The sequence below is a fragment of the Cervus canadensis genome, chromosome 20 (genome assembly GCF_019320065.1).
Source record: "Cervus canadensis isolate Bull #8, Minnesota chromosome 20, ASM1932006v1, whole genome shotgun sequence".
Lineage (NCBI taxonomy): Eukaryota > Metazoa > Chordata > Mammalia > Artiodactyla > Cervidae > Cervus > Cervus canadensis.
Genome location: NC_057405.1, coordinates 25,876,100 through 25,889,029, shown reverse-complemented (window position 1 = coordinate 25,889,029; position 12,930 = coordinate 25,876,100). Strand labels below are relative to the sequence as shown.

General features: G+C 39.8%; 1 protein-coding gene across 2 annotated transcripts in view; it reads left to right on the top strand.

The window, feature by feature from the left end:
* SDHAF4 (succinate dehydrogenase complex assembly factor 4) overlaps positions 1 to 12,565 on the top strand; it is a 34,366-nt gene extending 21,801 nt beyond the window's left edge. For both annotated transcript variants that reach the window (XM_043439520.1, XM_043439519.1), the window contains exon 3: positions 12,131 to 12,565. In XM_043439520.1, the coding sequence (XP_043295455.1) occupies positions 12,131 to 12,240 (110 nt within the window). In that variant the 3' untranslated portion in view covers positions 12,241 to 12,565. The remainder of the gene's footprint in view (positions 1 to 12,130) is intronic.
* Positions 12,566 to 12,930: the final 365 nt, after the last annotated feature.

Genomic DNA, 12,930 nt, shown 5'->3' with positions numbered 1-12,930 from the left:
TCCATGCTGTATTCACAATAGCCAAAAGATAGAAACAACTTAGCTGTCCGTTGATGAATAGATGAACAAAGGGTGTTCTGTACACATAGTGAGGTACTGTTCAGTCCTAAAAAGGAACGGCATTTTAATATATGCCATAACATGGGTGGACCTTGAAACATTATGCTTAGTGAAACAAGACAGACACGGAAGGACAAATATTATATGATTTCACCTACACTAGGTATGCAGAGTATGCAAATTCATAAATTCAGAAGGTAGATTAGAGGTCACCAAGGTCTAGCGGGAAGGGGGAAGGGAAAGTTTGTTTAGGGGATACATAGTTTATACTGGGGATGATGAAAAGTTTGGGCCATAGTGTTTTGGTTACACAGCGTTGTGAATGTTTAATGTCACTGAATTGTACCCTTATAAATGGTTAAATATATACTAGATACAAAGAAAAAAGCATATTTCAACAGTTAATCATCTGTTTGACATTGCTATGCATTCATCTTAATTTTTGGGTTACTGAAGTTTATGTTGAAGAGACATTACCAAATCCAGCAGATGATTTGCAATCTTCATTTTATCTGAACTGTCTACAACCTTTGACAGTAACGAGTACTACTTATGGAAATCTTCTGTTTTGGTTTCGGTTATGCTGTCTTTAGTTTCTCATTCTACTTCTTTAAACATTTCTTCCTGGTCTCTTTTTTAAACTCCTCTGTATCTGCTCAACTCCCAAATGTATGTATTTGCCAGATCTTTGTGCTGAGCCCTCTAAACATTCCTGCTGCTGCTGCTAAGTTGCTTCAGTCATATCTGACTCTGTGCAACCCCATAGACGACAGCCCACCAGGCTCCTCCATCCCTGGGATTCTCCAGCAAGAAGACTGGAGTGGGTTGCCATTTCCTTCTCCAATGCATGCATGCATGCTAAGTCACTTCAGTCATGTCTGACTCTGTGCGACCCTATGGACAGCAGCCCACCAGGCTCCTCTGTCCACAGGATTCTCTAGGCAATGATACTGGAGTGGGTTGCCATTTCCTTCTCCACTAAACATTCCTGGAAGACCTCATATCTTCCTGAGATTATCAGAAATATCATGTATGTGTTGATGATTACACATTTATACATTTAGTCACACCTCTCTCCTGAGCTGCTCCTATCTATGACTACAATGTCTTTATTTGCATATTCCAGATATATTTCAGATTAATACATCTAAAACTGAACTCATCCTCTTCCCAGTGTTCCCTTCCACCAGGCCTACTCCAGTCCTCTTCCTTCTGGATTCCCAGTATACCCCATCAACCCAGTCACCCAAGCCTGAAATCTGGGGATAATCCTGCACTCCTACCTCTTCCTGTGGCCTGGATCCAATCACTAACCAAGTCTTTTTGGTTCTACTTTCTTAACATCTCTCAAATTCACCCCCTCTTTTCCATTCTGTTGTTGTTCAGTCCCCAAGTCGCGTCCATGTCTTTGCGACCCCATGGACTGCAGCACGCAAGACATCCCTGTCCTTCACTATCTCCCAGAGTCTGCTCAGTTTCATGTCCATCGAGTCCATGATGCTATCTAACCATCTCATCCTCTGCCACCCTTCTCCTTGTGCCTTCAGTCTTTCCCAGCATCAGGGTCTTTTCCAGTGAGTCGGCTCTTCTCATCAGGTGGCTGACGTATTGGAGCTTCAGCGTCACCATCAGTCCTTCCAATGAGTATTCAGGGTTGGTTTCTTTTAGGATTGACTGGTTTTCTCTCCTTGCAGTCCAAGGAGTCCATCCTATTAATAGAGCCTAAATTCTGGCTGTCTCTAATTCTTTTGGTCTCCTAACAAGTCTGTCCTCTTCCTTGTCGTCTTCCTTCTAATCTAGTCTCACAGCCTCCAGTACATACTTTATGGCTAGCCACCCTGTCTGATGCAAAGGTGAAAAGAGGAAAGGAGAATGAAATATGTAGATTACTATGAACAGGACACTGTGTGGTAACCATCATGAGAGATACACAGAAAAAGGTCAGAGAGAAGTAGACAAAAGAGAGAACATTTGAGCTGAGGTTTAAAGGAACAGGGAAACCGTGATAAGTAGATGGGAGTTGTGGGGGAATGTTTCCAATAAAGAGAAAAAGGAATCAGAAAGAAAGGACTGGGAACATGACACATGAAAGAAGTAGCCAGTGCATAAACTGTGTATAGTGGATTAATAGAAAATAAGGCTGGAAAAGTAGATTCGGTTCAAATCTGAGAGGACTTGAAGTAAATGGGCTTTTTGCAGTGGACAGTGAGGAATACACTGAATGTTACTGGATGGAGATTGTTTTAATCATCTTAAAGTATAATCTGCATATAATAATATTTACCCATTTTAAATGAAACAGTTCATTAAATTTTAACATGATTACAGTCGTGTAACCAACACAAAGAATAACACAGTTCCATTCCTCAAAGACTCCCATGCCTCTTTATACTTAGTCTCATTCTCACATCCCCCTGGCAACCTTTGATCTCTATCACTATAGTTACGCCTTCTTTTTGTAGAATTTTAGCCAAATCATACAGTAGATAGTCTTTTGTGTCTGCCTTGTTTCATTTAATATGAATGGGGGTGGTATTCTGTTTTTGAAATACTAATTCAGCTTTCTATGCAGGTTAGGCTGGAGCCATGAGAGTTAGAAAACAGAGATGAGTTAGAAATCTATTGCATTCATCTAGAATGAGACTCAGAACATGATTTGGAGTTGATTTTCGACACCCAGCCTCCAGAACTATAAGAAAATTAATTTCTGTTTTTTAAACCACCCAGTTTCTGGTATTTGATTATGGCAGCCCAGGCTGCACTAAGGCACCAGTGAGTCCCAGAGATGCGGGAGAGGGAAAGCTTCCACTCAAGAGGCTTTCAAAGGAAGTCAAAGCAAGGAGTTCTTTAGAAAACAGAATAATGATGAGGGGGAAGGACAGTTTATTCACAGTGGAGATAGAATTTTTAAAGGAATGAATATTTGAAAATTTTCTAGGTAAATTCTGTATCTCCTTTATTTTGCTTAGAGAGGGACTACAAGATTTGGATGACGATTTAGTTTTCTAAAGAGACATAGTTTGGGGAGGTTGATTGAGATGATGGAGTAAAAGGACATGGAGCTCAACTTCCCTCATGAACATGTCAAAAATACAACTACATATGGAACAGTTTTCAATGGAAACTGGCAGAAAGAGTGGTATAATCAAGGCTGTAAGAAAGATCCACACATAATTGGGTTGGAAGGAAAGAAAAGTGATCAGGTCAGGACCCATGCCCTTGGGAGAGGACTCAGAGGAAATGGGAGAGTACATGATGGAGACATACTCTAGGGAATGAGCCGTGAGAGCCACAGATTGGGTGCTCCCGTCCTGGTATCTTACACAGTGGAGGCAAGCCCCCTTGGCTGGTTGGATGGTGACTGGGACTAACAGGAAGGCAGTGGGATACCTGGACTCTGCTTATGAGGAGGGTGCATGCAGGCTTAACCCAGAGGCAGTACAGAGAGAGGTCTGCTCCAGCAGCTGCCAGCTTTCCTGTGACTACGTCAGTGTGCACCTCAACCCAAGACAAGCCAGTTCTCTGGCCCCATTCACACCATGTCGTGTGGCCCTGAATCTGGTAGCCACAGCCAGAAAGAAGATTCAGCCATAGGATGCAGAGGTGATCCAGTCCCAGCGTGGCTGGCATGAGTTGAGAACCTGGACATTCTCCATTTGCTTTGAAACTTCCCACTCTGGGGCAAGGAGAGAGGAAAAGACACACTTAAAGGGAACAGAACCAGCTCATGCCTGCCCTTTGGGCTTCAGCTCCAGCGACGCGGGGTCATACCTCACCCCCAGTAGGGCAGTGATAGTCACCTAGCTGTGGCAAGGGGAGTCCTATCCCACACCTGACTCCAGCTCTCGCCCCTCCACCACCAGGCCCACCTTCTGCCAAGGAGACAGCTATCCGCACAGCCAGAGGAAAGATGTGACCTGAAGCCATGTCAGATTCAGGTCTCCCACCAAAGGCATTCAGCACTCACAATGTGCATAGGGGCACTCCCTCATAAGAGTACTCCTTTGGACAAAATGTTTGATCTAAATTCCTTAAGGAAGAGAAAGTTAAGCAAAATAAAAAGGCAGAGGAATTTCTCTCAATAGAGCAGTAGCAAACTCCTGAAAAAACAACTAGTGAAATAGATAACTGACTAGATTAAAAATTTAAAGCATTTGTTATAAAAAATGTTAACTGAATTAGGGGAAAGTATATATCTGCATAGCAATATTTTTAAGAAGGAACTAGAGAATATAAAAAAACTTCAATCAGAAATGAAGAATTCTTTAGCTGAAGTAAAAAAGCACACTGAAAGGAGTGAGTAGCTGGCTAAGTGACACGGAGAATGCATGTGTGATCTGAAAGACAGAATAATGGACACCACCCAGTCAGAACAGCAAAAAGAAAGGCAAATTTTTAAAAGCGAAAACAATCCAGGAAATCTTTGGGATAACATATGAGGGGGTTAGAAGGAGAAGAGAGAACGAGGAGATGGAAAATGTATTTGAGGAAATTATGACTGAAAAATTTCACAGTCTGAAGAAGAAAACAGGTACTGGAAGAGGGTCCCAAGAAGATGAATCCAAACAAATGCTATCCAAGACATACCATAGTTAAAATGGCAAATGTTGAAGAGAGAATTCTGAAGGATGCAAGAGAAAAATTATCATATACAAGGGAATCCCTATAAATCTATCACCTGATTTCGTTGCAGAAACTTTACAGACCAGAAGGGAGCAGCAGATATATTCAGAATCCCAAAAGGGAAAACCCGTAACCCATGGTACTCTTCCCAGCAAGATTATCATTAAAATAGGAGTGATGAAGAGCACCTCAGATAAACAAAAACAGAATTCATCATTACTGAATTTACCCTAAAAGAAATGTTGAAGGGACTTCTCTAAGTGGAAAAGCAGTCCACTATAGGAAAGGGGAAATCCTGCTATAAAAGGCAAATGTATAGTGAGGACTAAGGACCACCCTGCTTATTTAACTTATATGCAGAGCACATCATGAGAAACGCTGGGCTGGAAGAAGCACAAGCTGGAATCAGGATTGCCAGGAGATATATCAACAACATCAGATATGCAGATGACACCACCCTTATGGCAGAAAGTGAAGAGGAACTAAAAAGCCTCTTGATGAAAGTAAAAGAGGAGAGTGAAAAAGTTGGCTTAAAGCTCAACATTCAGAAAACTAAGATCATGGCATCTGGTCCCATCACCTCATGGGAAATAGAAGGGGAGACAGTGGAAACAGTGTCAAACTTTATTTTGGGGGGCTCCAAAATCACTGCAGATGGTGACTGCAGCCATAAAATTAAAAGACGCTTACTCCTTGGAAGGAAAGTTATGACCAACCTAGATAGCATATTAAAAAGCAGAGACATTACTTTGCTGACAAAGGTCCGTCTGATCAGGGCTGTGGTTTTTCCAGTGTTCATGTATGGATGTGAGAGTTGGACTGTGAAGAAAGCTGAGCACCGAAAAATTAATGCTTTTGAACTGTGGTGTTGGAGAAGACTGTTGAGAGTCCCTTGGACTGCAAGGAGATCCAACCAGTCCATCCTAAAGGAGATCAGTCCTGGGTGTTCATTGGAAGGACTGATGCTAAAGCTGAAACTCCAATACTTTGGCCACCTCATGCGAAGAGTTGACTTGTAGGAAAAGACCCTGATGCTTGGACAGATTGGGGGCAGGAGGAGAAGGGGACGACAGAGGATGAGATGGCTGGATGGCATCACCGACTCGGTGGACATGAGTTTGAGTAAACTCCGGGAATTTGTGATGGACAGGGAGGCCTGGCGTGCTGCTATTCATGGGGTCGCAAAGAGTTGGACACGACTGAGCGACTGAACTGAACTGAACTGAAGGATCACCACTTAAATAAGTGTGCACACACTCAATCTTCTCCAATTCTTTGTGACCCCATAGACTGTAGCCCACCAGGATCCTCTGTTCATGGGACTTTTTTTTCAGGCAAGAATACTGGAGTGGATTGCCATTTCTTTCTCCAGGGGATCTTCCTGACCCAGGAATCAAACCCACATCTTGTGCATTTCCTGCATTAGCAGGTGGGTGGATTCTTTACCACTGAACCACCAGGGAAGCCTCATACCTATCAATAATTACTTTAAATGTCAAAGGACTAAATACTCTAAAGACTTAGGGTGGCTAATTTAATTAAAAATGAGGTCCTTCTATATGCTGCCTACAAGAGACTCACTTCAGAACTAAAGACAGAGACTTAAAGTGAAGGAATTGAAACAGTTATTTCATGCAAATAAAAATGGCAAGAAAGCAGGGGTAGCAATACTCAGATAAAGTAGACTTTAAACAAAGACTGTAACAGCATATGAAGAAGGGCATTATAATAATGATAAAGGGGTCAATTTAATAAGAGGATATTATCATTAACATATTTGCTGCTGATACAGGAACACCTAAACATATAAAGCAAATATTAACAGAAGAAAGAGAGAAATTGATAATAACACAAAAATAGTAGGGTACTTACACCATACTTATATTAATGGGCAAATCATCCAGACAGAAAATTAGTAGGGAAGCACTGGTCTTAAATAATACAATAGACCTCTTGAACTTAATGGATATGTACAGGACATTACATCCAAAAACAAAAGAATGCACATTCTTTTCAAGTGCACGTGAAACATTCTCCAGGATAGAACACATGCTAGGCCATAAAAGAAGTCCCAGCAAATATGAGAGGATAGAAATTATATCAAACATTTTTTTCTGACCATAGCAGTACAAAACTAAAAATTTATTACAAAAAGAAAAATGGGTAAAGAGCAAATATTTAGACACTAAACAGCATGCTATTAAAAAACAATGGGTCAATAAAGAAATCAAAGAGGAAATGAGAAAATGCCTCAAAACCAAAGAAAATGAAAATGCAGCACTCCAAAATCTATGCGGTACAGCAAAAGCAGTTCTAAGAAGAAAGTTTATAGCAATACAGGCCTTCCTCAAGAAAGAAAACAACCTTACCTACCACCTAAAAGAATTAGGAAAAGAAGAACAAACAAAGCCCAAAGTCAGCAATAGGGAAAAAGTAAAGATTAGAGGGAAATAAAGATCAATGAAAACAATAGAAAAGATCAGTGAAACCAAGAGCTGGCTCTTTGGAAAAATGAACAAAACTGGTAAAGTTTAGTCAGAATCACCAAAAAAAACAAAAGAAGACCCAAGTAAATGAAAGGAGAACTAACAATGAAAATCACAGAAATACAAAAGAATCACAAATAGTTATATGCCAACGAATTGGACAACCTAGAAGAAATAAATTTGTAGAAACATACAACCTGTCAAGACTGAAACAAGAAGACTTACACAACTTGGACAGACCAATCATTATAGTGAAATTGAGTCTGTAATTTTAAAACTCCCAGCAAACAAAAATCCAGGACTGGCCAGTTTCAAAGGAGAATTCTACCAAACGTGTAAATAACAGCTAATACCTAACCTCAACCTATTCCAAAAAAGTGAAAAGGTCAGAACACTCTCAGATTCATTCTACAAGACCACCAGTAATGACCCTGATATCAAAACCATGCAGAGACACTACAACAAAAGAAAGTTACAGGTCAGTATCTTTGATAAATATAGATTCTAAAATCCTCACCAAAATATTAGCAAACTGAAGCCAAAATTATATTAAAAGGATTATATACAATGATCAATTTGAATTTATTTCAGAGACACAAGGATTGTTCAGTATTTACAAATCAATTAATGTGATAGAGTACATTAACAAAAGGAAGGATATAAACCACCTGATTATCTCAATAGATTCAGAAAAACCTTTGAAAAAATTTATTATAAAACTCTTCATCTGAGTGGGTATATAGAGGGAACATATCTCAACATGATACAGGCCACTTATGACAAATCCAAAGCTAACATCATATTCAACAGTAAAAGCTGAAAGCCTTTCGTCTAATTCAGGAACAAGACAGGGATGCCCACTCTTGCCACCTATTTAGCATCATATTGGAAGTTCTAGCCACAGCAGTAGAACAAGGAAGATAAATATGTATGCAAATGTGAAAGAAGTAAGTGTCACTATTAGCAGATGAACGATACTGTATATAAAAATCCCTAAAGTCTCAATCCAAAAACCACTAGAACTAATAAATTCTGTAAAGTTACAGAATATGATTAATATACAGAAATATGTTTCTTTTACATACGCTAATAATGAAATATCATAAAAAAGTAAAAAAAAAAAAACTTCTTTAAAATCACATCAAAAAGAATAAAACACCTAGGAATAAACTTAAAGGTGAAAAACCTCTGCCTCTGAAAACTGAGACAGTGATGAAGGAAATAGAAGATGATGGAAGAAGTGGGAGGATATCGTGTGCTCTTGAACTGAAAGAGTTAATATTGTTAAAATTACTACTCTTGGTCATACTACCCAGAGTAATCTGCAGATTAAAGGCAATCCCTGTCAAAATAACCATGTCATTTTTCACAGAACTAGAGTAAATAATCCAAACATTCATATAGAACCACAAAAGACCCCCAAATTGCCAAAATAATCCAGAGGAAGAACAGATCTGGAAATATCAAGCTCCCAGAATTCAGACTGTAGTACAAAACCACAGTAATCAAAACAGCCTGGTACTGGCACAAAAACAGACACAGAGATTAATGAAACAGAATGGAGATCCCAGAAATGAACCCATGCACCTATGGTCAACTAATCTACAACAAAAGAGGCAAGACTATACAATGGAAAAAGAAAGTTGTGCTGGGAAAACTGGACAGCTTCATGTAAAAGACTGAGATTGGAACATTTCCTCACATGGCATACAGAAATACTCAGTGGATTAAGTATATACATGTAAGACTTGAAACCATAAAGAGAACATAGACATAACACTCTGTGACATAAATTGTAGCAATATTTTTTTTAATCTGTCTCCTAAGCAAAAGAGATAAAAGCAGAAATAAACAGATAGGACCTAATTAAACTTAAAAACTTTTGCACAATGAAGGAAACCATGGATAAAATGAAAAGATAACCTGTGAAATAAGAGAAAATACTTGCAAACAATTTGACCAACACAGGGTTAATATCCAAATATATAAACAGCTCATACAACTCCATATTTAAAAAAAAAAAAACCCAATCAAAAAATGGGCAGAAGATGGGAATAGACATTTTTCCAAAGAAGACATAGAGGTGGCCAGTAGGCACATGGGAAAAAATGTTCAACATCACTAATTATTAGAGAAATGCAAACCAAAACTACAGTGAGGTATCAGCTCACAGTGGTCAGAGTGACCATCATCAAAAAGTCAACAAATAAATACTAAAGGTGTGGAGAAAAGGAAACTTTCATACACTGTTGGTGGGAATGTAAATTGGTTCTTATAGTATGGAAAATATTATAGCGTTTCCTCAAAAACCTGAAAATAGAACTACCACATGACCCAGCAATTCCACTAGCGTGTATATATCCAAAGAAAGTGAAAACACTAATTTGAAGAGACAGGTTGCACCCCAGTGTTCATAGCATTATTTACAATAGCCACGATACGAAAGCAACCTAAATGACCAACAGATTAATGGGTAAAGAAGATGTGGTGTGTACACACACACACACACACACACACACACACACACACACACACACGATACGAAAGCAACCTAAATGACCAACAGATTAATGGGTAAAGAAGATGTGGTGTGTACACACACACACACACACACACACACACACACACGATACGAAAGCAACCTAAATGACCAACAGATTAATGGGTAAAGAAGATGTGGTGTGTACACACACACACACACACACACACACACACACACGATACGAAAGCAACCTAAATGACCAACAGATTAATGGGTAAAGAAGATGTGGTGTGTACACACACACACACACACACACACACACACACACGATACGAAAGCAACCTAAATGACCAACAGATTAATGGGTAAAGAAGATGTGGTGTGTACACACACACACACACACACACACACACACACACGATACGAAAGCAACCTAAATGACCAACAGATTAATGGGTAAAGAAGATGTGGTGTGTACACACACACACACACACACACACACACACACACGATACGAAAGCAACCTAAATGACCAACAGATTAATGGGTAAAGAAGATGTGGTGTGTACACACACACACACACACACACACACACACACACACACACACACGATACGAAAGCAACCTAAATGACCAACAGATTAATGGGTAAAGAAGATGTGGTGTGTACACACACACACACACACACACACACACACACACGATACGAAAGCAACCTAAATGACCAACAGATTAATGGGTAAAGAAGATGTGGTGTGTACACACACACACACACACACACACACACAGGAATATTATCCAGCCATTAAAAAGAATGAAATCTGCCATTTGCAACAATGGAAATGGACCTCAAGATATTCTGCTGTAAAAAAAGAGAAAGACAAATACTTGCTTTTCATCTCGTATATGTGGAGCCTAAAAAATAAGAACGGGATATATAGCAAAACAGTAACAGACTAGCGGGTATAGGAAACTAAACTAGTGGTTACTACTGGGGAGAGGGAAGTGGGGAAGCCAAGATAGGGGTATGGGATTAAGAGATATAGACTACTATCTTCAGGATTTCCCTGGTTGTACAGTGGTTAAGAATTTGCCTGCCAGTGCAGGGGACAGGAATTTCATCCCTGGTTTGGGAAGATTCCAGATACCACAGGGCAGCTTAAGCCAGTGCAAGGACACAATTACTGAGCCTGCACTCCACAGCTACTGAAGTCTACATGCTCCAGAGTCTTTGAGCCTCAGCTCCTGAGCCCACAGCTGCAGCTCCCAACGCCCTCACGCACTGGAGCCCACGTGCCACAGCTAGAGAGTCCATGCACCTCAACGGAAGATCCCCTGTGACACAGGGAGGATCCTGTATGCCACAGCTAAGACCCAGTGTAGTCAAATAAATGAATATTCATTATGTAAATACCTTTGGAAAAAGAACTGGGTGGTTCTAAAGGCTGGTTCCTCTCCTGCTCTCCCCAGGTGCAGTCAGTACAGTGTGTGTGCCGAGAGCAAGACTGCAGCCAGAATGTGTGAATTCAAACTCACTTTCACCACTTAGTAGCTGTGTAACCTTGAGCTCCTCATCTGTAGAGTGGAGATAATAATTGTTCCTGTCCCAAAGGATTATTATGAGCAGTAAATTAATTAATATGTATAAAGTCCTCAGAATTGAGCATGAACTCAAAAAGAACATTCCTATTATGAACACCTAGTGTTAACAGTAATAGCAGCTGTTAGGCACATGCAGCAGACCTGGGTTTGATCCCTGGGTTGGGAAGATCCCCTGAAGGGGGGCATGGCAACCCGCTCAGTATTCTTGCGTGGAGAATCCCATGGACAGAGGAGCCTGTTAGGCTGTGGTCCGTGGGGTAACAAACAGTCAGATACAACTGGGTGACTGAGCACATGCACAGAAATGGCAGTTTCAGGTAGCCAGTTGCTGAAGCCAAAACCGTGTGATGAGGAAAATTAATACTCATAGCCAGAATTAATTGAGCATTCTTATGTACCTGGCACTGTGCCGGACCCTTTACATGCATTTCTTTTTTTATTTCTCAAGATAACAAGGCAGGTATGATTGTCCCCAGTTCACTCATAAGAAAAATAAGGCATTGAGTCAAAGTAATGTTCAAAGTAATCTTGTTTCACAGCTTTTCAAACCCTGTGATTTGAAGTCTGTATTCTCTGTACCCCTTTCCTACTGTTCTAATCCAGCCAGTCCCCAGATGAGAGCCTGAGAGGGGTCTGAGAATTCTAAGTCATTAATGCAAGTAATAAAGTTGATTGAGTATGAAGATTATATCCTAAAGTGATCTCTCAAGCTGGGAAGAACCACGTTTAGAGTGTTTAAGGACTGCATAGTAGTAGCTTCATCAGTAGCATCCAGCCTCGTTAACTGTCAGCTCAGCACCCTCATCTGCAGAATTGACGATAATGCTTTTCCCACCTCCATTAACTGCTTTTTTTTTTTAACTTATTATTTCTTCAGAATTTCCAGATGATATTAATCCTGTTACAAAAGAGAAAGGTGGACCCAGAGGCCCAGAACCTACCCGATATGGAGATTGGGAACGAAAAGGTCGCTGTATTGATTTTTAAGCCACATGTTGTTTAACTGCAGTATCTTTTTCTGATAGTGTACATCTGAATTAACTTATTTTTGATTATTGTCTTTCTGTACATCATTTAAGTCTCCTAATTTCTATAATGTGTTTTAAAATATATGTGATAGCTTTCGAAGAAAATATGCTGCTATAAATTAGGAAAGAGGAAATATTTTTACATTAGCATATTAATTTTAATTTTAATGTTTTGGGGTATTTAAGGGATGATTAAGACTGCAAACTTTCATTTCATCATGTTTCAATTTAAGTTGATCAGTGGTTTATAAGATACAAGTGTAAATAAAACTTTTTAAAAATGATTCTGTTGCCATGTTCTAAGTAATTGCGACTTTTTCAACGTGAGTTAAGTAGTGCACTACAGTTTGGTAAGGCCACAGTAACAACAGAAAATCTTTAACTCTGGGGCCAATTACTTGGGTTCAAATCCCAGCTCTACTGCTCACTAGCTTATGTAACTTTGGGTAGGTTATTTAACTTCTCTGTGCTTTGGAATCCTTACGTGTAAATTGGAGATAATACTAGTTCCACCGCATAGGACAGTTGCGATGAAATGAGTGACTATGTGTAAACCACTTGGAGCAGTGCATAGCACATACCTCTCAGTGAGTTAGTGATCCTTGCATCATAAATGTATTTTCTCAGGTCTCTAGGCTGCCTGGGGGGA